The sequence below is a fragment of the Camellia sinensis genome, chromosome 1, assembly GCF_055761805.1.
Source record: "Camellia sinensis isolate YWXY chromosome 1, ASM5576180v1, whole genome shotgun sequence".
In the NCBI taxonomy this organism is placed as follows: domain Eukaryota; kingdom Viridiplantae; phylum Streptophyta; class Magnoliopsida; order Ericales; family Theaceae; genus Camellia; species Camellia sinensis.
The window spans coordinates 195,156,702-195,175,702 of NC_138961.1; the positions used below are offsets into that span (position 1 = coordinate 195,156,702).

The 19,001-nt window shown below is 32.9% G+C and overlaps 1 protein-coding gene across 1 annotated transcript; it reads right to left on the minus strand.

The window, feature by feature from the left end:
• Nucleotides 1–7,047: 7,047 nt before the first annotated feature.
• On the minus strand, nucleotides 7,048–8,825 carry LOC114308269 (high mobility group B protein 3). Its single transcript, XM_028253826.2, has 8 exons — nucleotides 8,564–8,825; nucleotides 8,413–8,467; nucleotides 8,183–8,302; nucleotides 8,023–8,080; nucleotides 7,882–7,926; nucleotides 7,683–7,763; nucleotides 7,444–7,524; nucleotides 7,048–7,332 (listed from the first exon to the last, which is right to left on the minus strand). The coding sequence occupies exons 1-8, from the start codon at nucleotides 8,736–8,738 to the stop codon at nucleotides 7,312–7,314; spliced, it is 636 nt and encodes a 211-aa protein (XP_028109627.1). The 5' UTR covers nucleotides 8,739–8,825; the 3' UTR covers nucleotides 7,048–7,311.
• Between the last annotated feature and the right edge of the window lie 10,176 nt (nucleotides 8,826–19,001).

Below are 19,001 nucleotides of genomic sequence, written 5' to 3' on the forward strand. Positions count from 1 at the left end.
AGTTTAAACTTACCAATCGTCCAGACGGTCATTCGTCCAACCAATTGACTAGCAACAAAGTGACAACCACAGTAGACAAGTGTTACACCGTCCGAACAATCAACCAACATGTACAAATTCAAACGATTCGAACAAATTCAAATTCAAACTACCAAACAATTTTCTTTTCAAAAACACTAAACAATTTTTTTTCTTATTCTCAAAAAAAAAAAAAACATTTTTTTTCTTATAATACCCATATGTACAAATATATCTTAAAATATAAAATCAATGATGTATATAGAGGAAAATTTGAATTAAGTGCATTTAGAATTCCCCTATCCACCTCCAACTAATCAAAATCCAATCACATTGGTTTACCGAAATTACATTTAAAAATAAAATAAAATAAAAAAAGATCTCAGATTTTAAAATTGCATAACAGCACGTGGCTAAGATGACGCCAAAGTGTCAGCTGAGGTGCCACATGGCCTGATTGTGTTGCCGAGATGATCTCGAATAGGCCAAGGTTATCTGCTGAAATACTGGAATCCGAGATAAACAGATAAAAGGCAAGAGTCCTAGAACAGGAGAGGATCTCAATCTGGATAGTGATAAGGTTCAAAAAGAGTTTATCTTTATCTAGATGAGAGTCCAAGATGAACATGGAGCCTGAGTCCATTGAAGTAAGACTTCTTAAGCACAATTTGCTATCTTTGAGAGATCGGCGGTGTGTCCCTGGGTGGATGAACTACCGTCGGATTCTCATTTTCTTGTACAAATTGTCGGGCTTAATCTACTCTGTCGGTATTCTTCAACTGAGTTCCTTGTTTGATTGTGTGCTCGAAAATTAACACCCGCAGAGACATTGATTAAATCTTTTTAGCCAATTTCATATGACAATTTTTTTTTTCCACTAAGCATGAGGTGTATCATAAATATTAATTGAGAACTTCCATTACAATTTACATTCGGTTGAAAAACAAAAAAAAATAAATAAATAATAAAATCACCCATTCATGAAATAATTTTCTGAATTAGACAGGCTTATTAAAATCAAATAGAATTATAAGGCATGAAATAAAAAGCAAATATCATTATTTTAGTATATGTTTATCTCTCAATGATTAACAATTGGCTTGGCTATGGAAAAATTTGCATTAATCTTCGAGCCCAAGGCAATTCCGGCAGCAAAATTATCTATTGAGACATTGAGAAGATATTTTTGCTCAACAATACTATGCATGATTTGTTTGGAGAAAAAGGGCTAATGATTACTGATGACATGCCGAAATATACTCTTTTATTCATTAACTGCTATGTGATAAAAAAGAGACTTAAAAAAGTCACTTTGATCAAGTTTGGCATGTGTTAAAAAAGTTAAAAAGTTAAAAAGTTAATATTATTCACCAAAAGTCAAAAAGTACGGCTGTACAATTCTTAATCTTAATTTTTTCCTATACACTAATTTATATAATTTTTTAATACACATTTTTTTATAAAAAGTCAAAAAGTTAACCCAAATAACCATATTTTTTTCCTCAACTCTTTAGTCTAAAAAGTCAAAAAGTACACTTATTTAGGACATCCCAAACAACCCTTTTATACTCAATCATGTTCATCCACGGTAAACTTCAATTCCACTTTTTATCCTCCCTAATGCATTATTCATGATTATTCTAAATTACCGTATTGATTATCGAGTCTGGATGCTCTCTCGCTTTTTTTTTTAAGACTTTTTGTAATATCTTAAAACGACATTATTTTAAAAAAAAAATTCAATAATAATAAAAAAAAAAAACAGAGCAGAACCTTCCCTTCCTCATCTTCTTTTTTTGGCTCAAACCAACTCAAACTCAGCTTCAAGAACACGAACTGCAAAATTAAGTTTGAAGAAACCATCTTTAGATTATCATGAAAAATATCTCTGAATCGAAAGCCAATCCCCCACCAGCTTCGGCGACCCCCAATCTCTTCGACGACCCTCCCTCAGTCGCTCATCTTCCTTTCTTTCTTTCTTTTCCTTCTAGATGCAGACAAAATATAGAGAGGATATATATATATACATATATTTATAAATCAAAATAAACAAATATACAAACGATTTTACCAAAAAAAAATTTCGAAATCACAGATGTGGGTTGCTTGAATGAATGCTTTGTTTGCTTGAATGAGTTTCAAGAAAATGACTCTTAGATTATTGCCCAAATGTAATTAACCCTTCACGTACACTACTTGAATAGAGGTGCCTCTTTCTCTTCTTCTCTCTTCGTGCCTCGCTAGAGATCTCACCCAGGGTGAAAAGACTACCGCTCGATTTGGTGACACACTCTCTCTCTCTTTTCGTTCGATCAGAATGATTTGGTTTTCACTCTCGACTTCATTTGATCCATAGCAGGCAAACAAAGATTTGTTTCATTAGATTTGTTCCATGAATATGTTCTAGCCGATGTGGGTTTTGCTTAGAGAGAGAAAGAGAGAGATGATGACAGTGGTGTGTTATGCTCTGCTACTTTTTTTGTTTTTATTTTTTTGAAATTTTGCCCCAAAATGTCATTTTGGGGCACCGCGGGACCAACCGCAAGAGAACATGAGAGAGGATCCGGACTCATTTATTATCTTGTTAACTTTCCAAACCACCTTTTTTTTTTTTCTCTCCTTTTATGAGAATAATGCCAATAAATTCACAAGGCCACTATACTATGCACTTCCAAGTTTTTCCAATTAATTGAGAATGGAGATAAATCATCTTTTAATTCAAAAGTTAATGTTGGAAATAATGATTTTTATAGGCTTATTTTGGACCAACTTTGAGCCCAATTTTGAGTGAGCCACAAACGTCTTTTGGGGTGGGTCCGAAGAGCTGACATGTTCCTTGCCACATGGTAAGTCACGCGGTGAAGACGGTTTGTCAAAACCATTTATGAGTGAATGGAAACTTGACGTCGTTTTTAAGTTCATGAAATGAACATTTAAAGAATTAAATGTGGGTTTCCTTGTAAGACTTGTCTTACATTGAAACTTTAAGAGAGCTTGTGTTAGGCATGGCAACGGGGCGGGGCGAGGCCGGGGATGACCCTCCCCATCCCCAATCCCCGACAGTAACAAAATCCTCGGCACCGCCCCCGATCCCCAGCGAGGAACCCTTCACCTCCCCCATCCCCTAACGGGGACCGGGTTTTCCCGACCTTGAAATATCCCCGACCTTTTTTTTTTTTTCTTAATTTTGTTCAACACAAGAAAAAAAAATTAATATATTTTTAGTATGTTTCATCATCATCAACAATCATCAACAACTTTAAAAAAAAAAAAATCTGAAATTAAAAAGAAGTATAGAAAGATTTGAAAAAAAATCTGAAATCATCAACATCACTAAAAAATCTGAAATCATCAACAATAATCATCAAATCATCAACAGATTTGGTTCATTTTATTTCACCATATGGTTCAGATCTGAGAAATGGAGAAGACAAACGCCTTAGATTTAAAACTAAAATAAAGAGAGAGAAGATAGGGAGAGAGAGAGAGTCGTCTTACCAAACCCCATTCTTCATCACCAGCGACGATGGCAGGGTATGCAGCGGAGCTGCCCCATTCTTCTTCGCCAGCGCCAATGGCAGGGTATGCGACAGAGCTGCCGCAGCAAACGACGAGCACGACAGTGCAAACAACGAGCGACCACAGTGAAGAAAGAGAAAGGAAGAGAGGAGAGAGAGTGTGGAATGGCAGAGGCGGTGAGAGAGGAGAGGCAGTCGTCGTTGTGTGTGTATGTGAGAGAGAGAGAGAGAGGGGAGGCGAAACCTAGTGGCTTTGTGTGAGAGAGAGAGAGAGAGAGAGAGAAAGAAAGAGAGCAGCGTTTGTGTGATATGAGTGTGGCAACAAAACCCTAAACACACACTTATATATAAACAAGGGTATAATGGTAATCTTACATTGGGGCTGAACCGAGTGGGGCCGGCGCTGGGCCAGGCCGAGTTCGGGGCTACGACATGTATCCTCATCCTCGTCCCCAGCCCGAATATCATCGGGGATTCCTTTTTGAATACCATTCCCGGCCCGTTGAAGGTATTTTTCAGGGAATAACCACACAATTCGGGTCGGAGGGTCAGGTCCCCATCAGACCAGGTTTAGATTGCCATCCTTAGCTTGTGTATGTATATAAACTCAAGTTGGTGACACTTGGATTGGGCCCCAAAAAGCCCCCCAAGTTTGTAGAAAGAAAAAGTTATGGACAAAGTGAACTTTAGGCCAAATTAGAGCTGCAAATGAACCGAACTGTTCATGAACAAGTTCGACTCGACTCGGTTCATTTAGGGTTGGTTTGGGATGTCTTAAAAAAATGCACTTTTTGACTTATTGGTGGATTTGGATTGGGTTTGGGTTGGGTTTGATGTGATGTGTTAGAGAGGTGATGTAATTTAAATAAGATGATGTGACTTAAATAAGATAGTGACTTTTTGACTTTTTGACTTATTTAGTACATGCCAAACTAGCCCTTAGTAAACGAGTCGAACTTCGACTATTTGGCTTATTTAGTAAACAACCCAACTAGTATAAAAACTATTTATATATTAATAGTATACTTATATATTAAATATTATTTATAATATAATAAATACATTATTTATATATTAAATAATACAAATAATATTTTTTATTTAAATAATATTAAAAAAAATATCAAGCCAAGCTTTAGTTTCATTTATGTTAACAAACCGAGCCGAACTCAAGCTCAAGCTCAATAAACGAACTTGATAAATAAGCGAGCCGAGCTCGAGCTCAGCTCGGTTAAGTTCGTGCACGTCGTCCGTTCGGCCCAGCCGTACCGAGCGCGGTTGTAGGTTATGGGTCAGGTCGGTTCTAATATTAATTTTTTGAACAAAATTCATTTGAATTTAAATTTGAATTTAAAATTCACACCAAATTTGAATTTAAATTAATTCAAAATTCACACCAATTTTGAATTTAAATTTTCTGTCTAATATTACCTCCTCCAGTCCAATTTTTCCAAACAGATTAAACTATTCAAACAGTTTTTCAAATTCGTTGGAACTCAAACAGATTCAAAACTGCCAAACAGGTTTTTAACTACTGCAATTTCAAATAGATAAAAACTGCCTAGCAATTATCTGTATCTGTTCAGTTTAATTTTGCATCTGCTCATTCAAAAACAACACATGTTCGGCAGATTGGTTTGTTTATAAATACCAGCCATTTCAAAAGTCTTTGGCATCCAAAAACAATTTGAAAAATTCATTTTGCAATCCATTTTTGCTCTTGTATAATTTATTCTTCATATTATTTTAAGAAAAAAATTCAAAAAGTTTAGAACACAGATTATATTCACCGAACAAATTATTTAGAGTATTACTACAAATTATGAAGATCATTGTATCCTACAAGATAGACATCATTAGTCCATAAACGCCAAAGCAAAGTAAATCAGTCTTAAAAATAGAGTATCGCATACTCGACTTAATTTTTTAAATACTTTATCAATTTGGTAAAATAAATTTAATAAGTAATTATTTTATTTATTTAATTTGCTTCAATTTACAAATACTGAGATCCTCTATAAAAAAACATAAAAAATAAATTAGGTATACACCTCAGAAGGATAGCTTTTGAAAATTTTCAAAACAATAATTTGAATTTAAATTTAAATTTGCTCAAATGGCTCAAATTTTAATTTGCCAATCGTTGGGCCAATAATCATAAGAGTCGTCCAACCGATTAACCAATAACAGTGACAACCTCAATCAACAATAATAACAACAGTAAACAAGTATTGCACCATCCAAACAGCCAACCCATATACACTAATTGAGACAATTCAAACAAATTTAAATTCAAACTACCAAACAAATCCAATTTTTTTCTTGTTCTAAAAAAAAATACATTTTTTTTCTTATAATACCATATGTACAAATATATCTTAAAATATAAAATCAACTATGCATACAGAGGAAAATTTTAATTAAGTGCATTTAGAAAACCCCTTTCCATCTCCAAATAATCAAAATCCAATCACAATGGTTTACCGAAATTATCATTTTAAAAAAATAAAAATAATTAATAATAAAATCTCTCAGATTTCAGATATGCATATAAGTTTTCAACCTAAAATGTATTAATCAAATTTATTTTCAAGGTAACTAACATCACATCAAAATTAAATTCTAGCCCAGAATACAAAACATGAACAATTTTGAAGAATATTTTCAACATTTTTAAAATTCAATTTACATACATTATTTAGCCATCACCAAAAAACCCAGCTTTACTACTTATAATGTTTATATTTTGAAAATGTGTTAAAAATGCCTAAAACAAATTATATTTATAACTAACGAGCCAAACACAACTTAAACAAACAATAAAAAATTATTATTATTATTATTAAAATACAAGGGATATGCCCTTTAAATCAAATTTACTCCTCTAATTATCAACTTTTAACTTGCAACAAATTAAACCAAACTGCAGACTGGGGCAGAATAAGGGTAAGTACTGGATCATTGATGGTGTAAGCAGTGTTGGACAAGTTGGGCTTGGAGAATTTTTGGCTAAAAATCACAACAAAAAAAATAAATAAACTAAAATAATCAACACCACAAATATCATATCAAACTCATTAATTATTTCACTTTTTATGGCACAAAAATCCTATCCAATTATAAAAATTCCAACCATCTTCTTAAATACACAAATTTTAACTACTCAAATGACTAAAAAAACCTATTAAAATAACAAACTTCCCAGACTAAGCCATTGACAATACAGACCAAGTCGTTTCAATCTCTACAAAACATCATGACAGCTTCAATTCATTAGTAATAAATAAACATGTAAAAACAATCAACTTTGACCAAAAACCAAGATATTTAGGCATTAGATATTTTCTTATGGTCAAAAGATTAGTAAAATTAATTTATTTCTTCTACAATAAAGGTGTACCTTCCAACCTTAGTAACCAGTCTACAAATCACAAACAAGCAATTAAAATCAACCACCATGGTATTGACAAAACAATGAGACACTTTCAATATGGATGGCAGAAGCAAAGAATTCTAACAATATAAAAACCCTAGTTTAATCATTGAAGATTGAAGAACATCAAGTACATAGCCATATATAAGTGAGCTTCAGGACTTCCTGAAACTTCTTTCATCACCTACCACCACCACCATCATCCAACAAGCACAAAAAGAGAAAAACTGACTATTTATCAAGATGGACTAACCCCAAAATGACTAGTCTTCATGTTATAGAAATCCTACACAACCTGCCCCAATCTTCACCGCAAATCCCCACCCACCTCCTGCATTTCGCCTACTCGTCGTCATCTTCTTCCTGCAATGAATGCAAAAACAAACAACTCTCATAATCATCGCTAATAATTAATCAAATCAACACAAAGGCATATAAAAATTTAACAGTAATCAATTAAAATCTCATTGGAACCTCTCCACTCTCATCATCGTCGTCGTCGTGCACCTCGGACATCGATTTGTCAGACTCCTCATCCTCAGCTGGTCCGTCAGCCTATCATTGAATTTAAGCCAGTAAGAAATGATCAAAAAGCTTCTTTTTTCTTTTTTTTTTCGCCTAAATAATAGTTCTATGACTACAAAAAGAAAACAAAAAATTGAAATAAAATAATCATGTAATAAGCAAATTGCAGTTAGGGGAAAGAATAATACTATTCTCTTATTGTAAGCCTCGATGTTCTTGTTGTATTCAGTCTTCCTTTTCTCTGCCCTCGAGACAAATGGGGCTTTTTCCTAATTTTCGAAAGAAAAAAGAAAAAAAACAATCAGTATGAATAAATGCATTTACTTTGGAGTAGTTACAATTAGAAGTAAATTATTAGCTCGAATCGTTTTCTACAAAATCACTCACAGCTTCTGACATGGATTTCCATTTGTCTCCACCAGCCTTACCAACCTGGACCAAATTCGATACAAAAATGCTAAAAATTAAATCAAATTTTAACAAAAATTAGACAAAATTCTGGAAAGAGGATGATTCAAAAACGCTTACAGCAGCAACGGACTTGTTGTTTGGATGCTTCTCCTTGTACGTCTTCCTGAAATCCTCCCTAAGATATATACACACAAACGCCAAGCAAGCAAATAAGCCCTAAATCAATTGAAAATTTTTATTTACAGGGAAAGCACAAATCAATCAACGATGATTATACATGAAAACGAAGAAGGCACTGGCAGGCCTCTTAGGCTTGTTAGGATCCTTGGCAGCAGCCTTCCCCTTTTTCGCAGGCTGTTTAGCAGGTTTCTCGGCACCTTTCTTCTTCACAGAAAGCCTAACAACAAAGCACAAACAACAATCGATCCTCATCATCATCAACACACAAAAACAAAACAAAAAACAGATCTAAAAATGCCATAAACACACCCAAAAAAAAAAACTCACTTGGAATCAGCTTTCTTGGGCTCCGCCTTCGATCTACCTCCTTTCATGGTAAAACCTGCGAAAAAAACGATCAGAACCGGTGAGAATCGTTCGGAATCGGCCAAAAACGAGGCGACACGGACTGAGTTAGCGCCGCGGTGAGACGAGTTACCTCTAGGGTTAGGGTTATAGAGAGAGAGTGAGTGAAACGATTGCTTTGCTTCGGTGTGGTGAGGAGGACAGATAAGAAGAGAGGAGTTTGTGAAGGAAAAATTAAAATTGGAATCACGAATGAATTGAAGTCCGGGTTTGGGCGGGATTTCAAAAAAAATCTTGTGCCACGTCATCGATCCGTGTGAGGGAACCTCATTGGTTGGCTCTATGTCTCTGTGCGTTTTGCATGTTGTTGGTTTGTCTATTGCCTCTAGGTTTGTGCTTTCAGTTGTGCTTCTTCAGCACTTGCTGGATGAATAGTAAGGACACCTGTCCGTATTCCATTGATATTTTTACTCACACGTGTTATTCGATATTGTGCTGATTGACGAAACTGACCTTTTTAGGAATTTATTATTGTTTGTTGAAGGTTTTTCAAAGCACTTGGAAAATGAATGAATTGCTATTTGGCCATTGTATTATTGATGATGTTGTATAATTACATCCTTACCCCAGGTTCTCAAGGCTAATTTAGCACATTTTTTTATATCTAGTTAGGTTATTTGGTGGTCTTTAAACTTATGAGATGGGATTTGACCTTTTTTAAAAAAAATCTTTAAAAAAATTGGGTTCAATAATTATCAAAAAAAAATTGTTTCCAATCTTTTATCAAATTTTAGATCATTTCCAATCTTTTATCAAATTTTAATTTGATGAAAATGGTGTTTCAATCGTTCATCAGTTTAATATCAAATAAAAAATATTGTATTTTTTTTTATCAAATGAATGAGCGTTTATCTCGACATCAATTTTGTAAATGCTTATTGGGTTGAACGTTCTTCTAGATATCCTTCAAAAAAATTGAATTTGGGATGAATTTGATAAAAATTTAGACTAAGTTTGACATCTTAAAAAAAGGTCAAAAAGTTAAAAAGTAACTATACTATTTAAGTCACATCATCTTATTTCAGTCACATCACTTCAAACTCAATCCATATTTCATAAAAAGTCAAAAAGTGCATTTATTTAGAACATTCCAAACAACCCCCTACTTTAGAAGGACGACTGGCCAGTCAATCAGCTAGATTTAATGAAAGGGTCGGAATGCATCATATCAGATCAAACTTTTATTCAAATTTGATAAAATATCTAATTAATGATTAGAGATACTTTTGTGAAAAAAATTTTGTAGATTTTTTTAACTTTTGATTTTTAGTGGTGTTGGATTATCCTTGTTAACATTATCAATTACTAAGATAAAATTATCCTTGTATAAATATATGAAAAAATATATTTTAAAATATATGAAGAAAGTTATTTATTTAATCAAATTACTTTTGAATATAACAAAAAAACTATTTAAATACAAAAAAAAAAAAAAATTGAACATGAAAAAAGGGCTCTGTTGTGTCATCATGGCCCCGTAGGGCGCTGACCCCGTGGTAACCGGTTGTCAGCCAAGAATTAACCCTTACCAAGTGAGGGACCCACCACTAGGGCACCAGTAGAGCGCAAACGACACGCCGCAACGGAGGACAGGTGTCGAGGGGAGTACAGAGCGTGTTCTCCGGAGAGACTTTAAACGCCTCCTTCCAAGAATCGACCCTAGCTCTCGAATGGGAAATGCCCTGCATTCTCCACCAAGCCACCAACCCTAATGGTAAAAAAAAAAAAACTTGGTAACACAACATTAGTATTAAATATTATTAAATGTAAAAAATATATATTGAGATTGTATGTTTTTTACATTTTTTACTTTTTATTAATAGCCAAGCGTTTTAAAGATAGCCAAACAAGCACTCAATCTTTCTATTTTGCGTTTCTGTTTACTTTTTTGCATTGTTGATAACTACGGGGTAGAGATCTCATCTCATCTTACCAACAAACAGTTTTGAAGATAAAAAAAAACAAAGTTGAAAAAAATGATCAAAAACATGTCATGTCATTAATTATCACTTTTGGGGGCAAAATGAAAGGGTAAATTTATTTTTTTTTAGTTTAATTTAAACAGCATATTCAATTTATTATTTAAGGATTGTTTGAAATAGTCTAAATATGTTTGATTCACAATACTAATAGTGAGGTATTAATAATCCAATCAAATTAGTGTGGTATTAACTATCCCACCCCTACCCCATTACTAATAATCCTACAAATTTGTTGGATTAATTATCCATTGGATTAATAGTCCTAAACCAAAATGTCAAAACAAACATAGGATGATTGGGCCCACGGATTAATAATCCTAATCCCATCCTTTAATCCTTCCAATCAAACATACTCTAAGTGTATTATTTGACTTTTTATAAAAAAATGTATAAAAAAATAAAAAAAAAAAATTGTTAATTAATATAACCTTAAAAAGATAAAAAAATAAAAAATATAAACTTATTTAGTTTTTCCAAACAAAGTCTTAAATTTCAAATGATTATATACGTGCATGTATGCACGTACATGATTAATTCCATCATTCAGCAACTACCCATTGCTCGATCCAATTCTAACCCAGGCATTAACTCATTCACATTCATAGTCAGAAAGATGAAATCATCATGTTGACTTTAAATTTACTTAATCCCATATTGTTTTTACGCTCAATATAACAAAAGTCTTAATCGATTTAGAATAATGAAATCTATAATTTTATTTGGAGTTAAAACCCTTTGCTCGATCCAATTCTAACCAAATGTTCATTTGCTAATTTTTAATATAACTTTCAAACATTTTTAAAATTCAATTAAACTTTTATATATATATATATATATAATTTAATCTCACAATTTCATGATTCTACTTTTAATTTAGACAAAATTATCAATTATCATCATAAATCAACTTAGGATTTTCAAGAAAATCAAGACTTTCAAGAAAAATTTAAACTTCTCAAACCACTACTTTTTATTCTAATTTTCTCATTGATTATACTCGTAAGATTTATAATCTACAATCTTAACCCAACAATCGAACCCCCAGCACTTCAAACCTTAAACCCTAAGCTAAAAAATGTAGACTCCGTTTGGTTAGGGTTTCAAAATATAGTTTCACACATTAATTTGAGTATATTGTTTGTTTTAAACTTTCAAATTATAATTATACACCCATTTCTCAAAACTCAATTCAAAACATAATCATTACTTTTCAAAACACATAACCAAACACATAATTCAAAACTCTTTTTAAAACTCAATTCAAATCAACATTTTAATTTTTTAAATATTTTAATATTTAAATATGTTACGATTTTTTTAATTTTTTAATTTTTTGAATATTTTTAAATATTTTAATTTCAAAATATTACGATTTTAGTTTTTAAAATTTTAAAATATTTTATAAAAATAAATTCAAACTCTATTTTATAAAAATATTTTTAAATATTTTATTTTTTTTGTTATGTATTTGGTTACGATTTTAGTATAGAGTTGTGGAAGTAGTAAGGAGTTTCGAGTTATGTGTTTAGTTATGAGTTTTAAAAATAATTTCTTAATTGAGTTTTGTTTTATGTGTTTGGTTACGATTTGAGTGTAGAATTGTTTTTAAATTTAAAATATTAACATTTGAAATTATTTAAATTTTTTGAATATTTAAATTTTTACGATTTAAATTTTTTAAATATTTTATTTTAATTTTTTACTTATTAAATTTTTTAGATTATTTAAATTATTTAAATATTTATGATTTAAATTTTTTGGATATTTATTTTGAAAAAAAAATATTTCCTTTGTAGTATTTTCAATTAAAAAATTGATTAATGCTATTTTCTGTTAATAAAAAAAAAAAAATTAATTGAATTTTAAAAAGAATTGGTTATGAGTGTTGATCAGAATTTTCAATAGTGTGAAAGTAGTGTGTTTTGTTATAAGTTATAACAATTTGAATTAAATTTTGAAATTTTTTTCCAAAACTCATAACCAAACAAATTTTCTTACTTCACATGTCAAATCAAACTCAATTCAAAACTGAATTCAACACTCTCTTCAAAAACCATAAGCAAACAAATTTTCTACACTCAAATCATAATTCCACAACTCTCAAACTCAAAATACAACTCATACTCTCAAATCATATTTACAAAACTCTACCAAACGCAACCGTAGATTTTGTATTTTTATAATCAAAATACCACAAATCTATCTATTAATGCAAGTATTGAAAGATAACTAGGACCCCTACCTCAAGAATCAAGCAAAAGAGCAAAGCTTTGATGAGATTCCTTCACAAATCCGAATTCCAATCAGTAGAAAAGTAAGATCTTCAAGGCTTCTTCACTTTTTGGTTAGAGATCTTGGCAAAATCTTTGAGGAATGGAAGATATTTGGGTAAAAAATCTAGGGTTTTTTAGATCTAGGGTGAGAGAAAGGAAGAAGGAAAAGGAAAGTGTAAAGAATAATCTAGAAAATCATTTTTTAAGTTGCTAAATTCGTATAGTCCGCTCGTGCGTCACTTTTTCCGCTTGAACGTACATGTTTCCAGCACAGATGCTAAAACTTCAAACGGGTATAACTCTCTCATCCGGACTCCGTTTTAGATCGTTCTTGTATCCAAATTGAAGTCTCGGAAACAATTTTTCCAATGGTTCTAGCCTTACGCCAAAATTCAAAGTGTGGAAAAAGTAAAGGGCAAAAGAGCAACGGTTGTTCGTAGGAAAAATTATCTGAATTAAATTTTTGGTTCACTCTTACTTTACCATTATGTTACCACTTCGATCAATGTCCCAAAATAAAATAAGGAGTCTCCAAACACAACAATAAAAATGTCAAGAGCCAACCCACTAGTCCCATAAATTCAAACTTAACCAGGCAGATCGTTCGAGCGCCTAATCTTGCGCTCGAACGTGCAGACCAACAAAGCCGTCCGCTCGAGCGACCACTTCTATGCTCGAGCGGGAATTCACAACTCTTAGAATCTCAGACAGACTGCAAAAGTATTGGGAGCCTCACAAGTCCACTCAAGCATCAACTCTCTCGTTCGAGCGGAGGGAAAAATTATGAATCGTTACATTTCATATGATATCACGAGCTCTAATAGAGGATTATGAACTTTCATCAAAACACCGGACGATTGGATGGACGACCGGGTAGATGTTCGGCCAGTCGGCCGGAAAGTGTAATTTTTTCACAATTTTTTACAAGGAGGTGGTCATCCAATGAGACAACCAACCAAACATCAGGCCAGTCGTCCGGTGGTAAAAACGAACTGCAGCTCAAACGACTATGAATAATGAATTGATAAAAGTTTCTAACCATCAAATTTGGTGAAAGATTTAACATATGCTCGTTTTGATATTTATTTGATGGAACGATTGGAGCAGCAAAATATACTTTTTTTTATCAAATTTAAATTTGATGAAAGAATAGATGCAATGTTAGAAATGGTCATAGAGGTTAAGAATTCAAGTTGATAATTATTACCCTTTCGTTATAACGTAACTTACCAATCTTTTACCATCCATTGTATAACAAATAAAAAAAATATAATAAATCTATCTATCTATTGTTGGAAATGGTAGAAAAATTCTGGGTAAAACCAGAATTTTTTCTCAAATTTGGTCTATTTTTTAGGTGGGCCCCGAGTGTCGATTTACTCGGGTCAAAGTGGTAACGCGTTCTATGCCGCGTTGTGATTCACGTGGTATATTTGGTTGCTCAAAACCATTACCGAGTGAATGAGAAATTGAAGCCAAAGTGTGCTCCATGGAAATGGAGTTTTTGTGGAAATTCCTTAAGGTTGTAAATTGGCTTGTCCCACATTGATTTGGTGGGAAGTTTTGAAAGGGTTTATAAGGCTTGGGTGAGATACTTGGGGTGTGCCCCAAGAGGTACCCAAGTGTTTTAGAGGGAGAGGTTATGGGCAAAATTGGCTAGACCCATTGGACCCAAAAATCACCACATACGCGCGCGCCGTCCGGTCGAGCGGGCTGGGCTGGGCTTGGGCGCGGGTGCGTGGTTTGTGGTTGGGCTTGTTCGGCCCAATACTAATCTTTTTGGGCCAAAAACATTTGAATTTAATTTTATTTTTGGTAAAATAAAATCCATAATTCAAATTAAACTGATTTGGATTTTCTGTACATCCAAACAGGGCCCTTCCCGTTTTCAAACAGAAATAAACTAGTTTGGAATTAGTGCACACCCAAACAGGGCCCTTCCCGTTTTTTGCTATCTGTTTGAATTATTAACAGATTCAAATCTGTTTGAATTCAAAAACAGATTCAAATCTGTTTGAATTCAAAACCAACAGGTATCATACCTGTTCAATTTAAAATCAAGAGCCACCTTTACATCTATAAATAGGACCACCCTTATTTGATGTTTTTCATTCAGAAATTTCGTATTTCACCTCTGCTTATTCTATTCTTCATTTTGTTGCATTTTAATTCTGAAAGAAAGAGTATAAACACTTAGTGTGTTCGTAAGGCAAACAATTTGCAGTGCTGCTATTGTTTGTGGTAGATCATTTCTTCCTGGGAGATAGACGTCCAAATTCTGAAAGTACCGTGGAGAGGACGAATCTGTCTTAAGGACACAGTGTCAAACACTGGACTTGATCAGAAACTAATTCGAAGAAACTAAATCAAGTTAGTTATTTAATTTATTTTCAGTGTTGTTTTTTATTTATTAAAATCAGATTTAAATTTTGTTTTTGTAACAAAATAAAATCTGTTTTTATTTATTTATTTTTATTTCGAGTTTGATTTTTGTAATCAAACAAATTCTCTCATTTTCTTTATTTCTTTAAATTCGAATTGTTGTTGTGTACATAATAGAATTAAATCTTTTAAATACAATGAAGATTGTCCAACAATCTTAAGACAGATTCCTTTTTTGGTATATTCGTTGTATTTAATTTTATGTGTTTTCAAAGTAATATTCTGGTTGGAAAAATAAATAGTGATTTATGCTATTTGACAGATAGTAATAATATACTGTCTCTTTTCTTTGACAACTAGTAGTAATATACTGGTGTCATTAACAATTGCAGAATATTATTTGGTATTACAGAAAATTATTGTGATATTTTATTTTTCTAATTTTAGTAACAAGGAAAATAAAATTATTTTGTTGTTATAATTTATTTTCTGGTTTTAGTAACTAGAAAATTAATTTGTGTTTTAATTTTTTATGATTTTTGTAATTAGAGATTATGGCTACTACAACTGAAACTGCATCTAGCAGTGGTACTCCTATTGTTACACCTACATCGGTCCCTATTCAGAACCATGTTCATGTACCAATCAATCATGGAGAAAAATCGGAAAAATTTAACGGTACCGAGTTTAAGAGATGGCAGCAAAAGATGCTGTTCTATCTTACGACTCTTAATTTGGCTCGGTTTCTCCATGAAGAGGCTCCAGCACTTAAAGAGGGTGAAAGTGATCGGCAAGTTGTTGCCGCTGTAGATGCTTGGAAACATTCAGATTTCCTGTGCAGAAACTACATCCTAAATGGCCTTGACAATATGCTGTATAATGTATACAGTCCTCTGAAAACAGCAAAAGAATTGTGGGATTCTTTGGAGAAGAAATACAAGACAGAAGATGCCGGCACGAAGAAATTTGTCGTCGGTAAATTTATGAATTTTGTTATGGTAGACTCTCAAACGGTAATATCTCAAGTTCAAAGTTTTCAAATAATTTTGCATGATATTCATTCAGAAGGTATGTCTCTTAGCGAGTCATTCCAAGTCGCTGCTTTAGTGGAAAAGTTACCACCGGCTTGGAAAGATTTCAAAAATTATTTAAAACATAAACGCAAAGAGATGACTATGGATGAATTGATTGTAAGATTAAGAATTGAAGAAGATAACCGAAAGGCTGAAAAGAGGAATGGGAAAAATCCTATTGAGTCCAAGGCTAATGTGGTTGAACAAGTTCATAAACCACATAATAAGAATAACACATCTTTTGTTTATATTCTTTAGTCAAATTTATGGCATGGTAGATTAGGACATGTGAATTTTGATGCTTTGCGTAGATTAATTGGTTTAGATCATGCACCAAAGTTTGAAATTAATCCTAATCATAAATGTGAAATTTGTGTAGAAGCGAAACTAACTAAGGCTCCATTTAAATCGGTTGAAAGAAAAACCAAACCTCTATAATTAATTCATACTGATGTATGTGATTTAAAATTTATTCAAACTAGAGGAGGCAAAAAGTATTTCATAACATTTATCGATGATTGCACAAGATATTGTTATGTTTATTTACTTAGAAGTAAAGATGAAGCCTTAGAAATGTTTAAACTCTACAAAACAGAAGTTGAAAATCAACTTGATAAAACCATTAAAATTGTTAGAAGTGATAGGGGTGGTGAATATGATGCACCATTAAATGAATTTTGTGCACAATATGGCATTATTCACCAAACTACAGCCCCTTATTCTCCACAGCAAAATGGAATTGCTGAAAGGAAGAATAGAACCCTTAAAGAAATGATGAATGCCATGTTACTAAGTTCAGGTTTACCACAAAACTTGTGGGGGGAAGCAGTATTGTCTGCTAATTATGTTCTTAATAGAATACCCCACAAGAAAACCAACAGCACTCCTTATGAATTGTGGAAAGGTCGACCACCTTCCTACAAATACTTAAAAGTGTGGGGGTGTTTGGCAAAAGTCGAAGTTCCTGTTCCTAAAAAGACTAAGATTGGACCAAAAACAGTAGACTGTGTGTTTATTGGTTATGCTCAGAATAGTAGTGCATATCGGTTTCTGACTTATAAATCATAAATACCTGATATAAATGTGAACACTATTATAGAGTCAAGGAATGCTGTGTTTTTTGAACATGTCTTTCCTTACAAGAAAGGACAGGAATTAAGTTCACAGAAAAGAACTTGTAATTGTACACAAAGTCAAGAGACTAATGACAATCAAACACAAGAGACTAGTAATAGTCTCGACCAACAGGATTTAACTAATGATGAGCCAATACGAAGTAAGAGAGCGAGAACATCAAAATCCTTTGGTCCAGATTTTCTGACATACTTGTTAGAAAATGAACCTCAAAGCTTTAAGGCAGCAATGATAGGTCCTGAAGCACTTTTGTGGAAAAAGGCTGTTAATAATGAAATTGAATCCATTATGCAAAATCATACTTGGGAATTGGTGGATCTTCCACCAGGTTTTAAACCTCTTGGATATAAATGGATATTCGAGAGAAAAATGAAAGCAGATGGTCTAATTGACAAGTATAAAGCAAGACTTGTTGTTAAAGGTTACAGACAAAAGGAAGGTCTGGACTATTTTGACACATATTCTCCTGTGACAAGAATAACATCCATTCGCATGCTTATTTCTATAGCAGCGTTGTTTAATTTAGAAATACATCAAATGGATGTTAAGACAGCTTTCTTAAATGGTGATCTAAATGAAGAGATCTATATGGAATAACCCGAAGGGTTTGTAGTATCAGGGCAAGAAAAGAAAGTTTGTTGACTTGTAAAATCCCTTTATGGATTAAAACAAGCACCTAAGCAATGGCATGAAAAATTTGATCATGCAATGCTTACTAATGGGTTTAAGATAAACGAATGTGACAAATGCGTCTATGTTAAAAACACTGACCAAGGATATGTCATAATTTGTCTTTATGTGGATGACATGCTTATCATTGGAAGCAGTCAAAACATGATCAAATCAACTAAGCAGATACTTAACAAAAGATTTGATATAAAAGATATGGGGGTCGCAGATGTTATATTAGGAATGAAAATTACTAAAACATCTGACGGATATGCATTATCTCAATCTCATTATATTGAGAAAATTTTTGATAAATTTATCAAGGATGATTTGAATTTAGCTAGAACACCTGTAGACATCAGTCTTTATTTATCGAAAAATAAAGGTGATGTAGTGTCTCAATTAAAATACTCCCAAATCATTGGAAGCCTAATGTACCTAATGAATTGTACTCGTCCTGATATAGCTTATGCTATCAGTAAATTGAGTAGGTACACTAGTAACCCTGGAGAAGACCATTGGAAAGCGATCATTCGGATTCTTAGATATCTAAGATTTACTCGTGATCATGGTTTGAACTTTACTCGATATCTAGTAGTACTCGAAGGTTATTGTGATGCCAATTGGATATCGGATACTAAAGATTCAAAATCCACTAGTGGATATGTCTTTACTCTAGGAGGCGCTGCTGTTTCTTGGAAGTCCACGAAATAAACTTGCATCGCACGATCCACAATGGAATCTGAGTTCATTGCTTTAGACAAAGCAGGTGAAGAAGCAGAATGGCTTCGTCACTTCTTAGAAGACATTCCAATGTGGCCAAAACGTATGCCAGCTATTTGCATTCATTGTAATAGTCAATCTGCAATAGGCAGAGCACAGAATCATATGTATAATGGTAAGTCACGACATATTCGTCGTCGACATAATACCGTAAGGCAATTGTTGTCAAACGGAATAATCTCAATAGATTATATAAAATCTAAAGAGAATATTGC

Coding starts and splice junctions, on each gene's coding strand:
- LOC114308269 (XM_028253826.2), bottom strand. CDS start 8,738: ATGACGTGGCACAAGATTTTTTTTGAAATCCCGCCCAAACCCGGACTT. Junction 8,468..8,563: donor CTATAACCCTAACCCTAGAG/GTAACTCGTCTC, acceptor TTTTTTTCGCAG/GTTTTACCATGAAAGGAGGT. Junction 7,525..7,682: donor AGGCTTACAATAAGAGAATA/GTATTATTCTTT, acceptor ATTCAATGATAG/GCTGACGGACCAGCTGAGGA.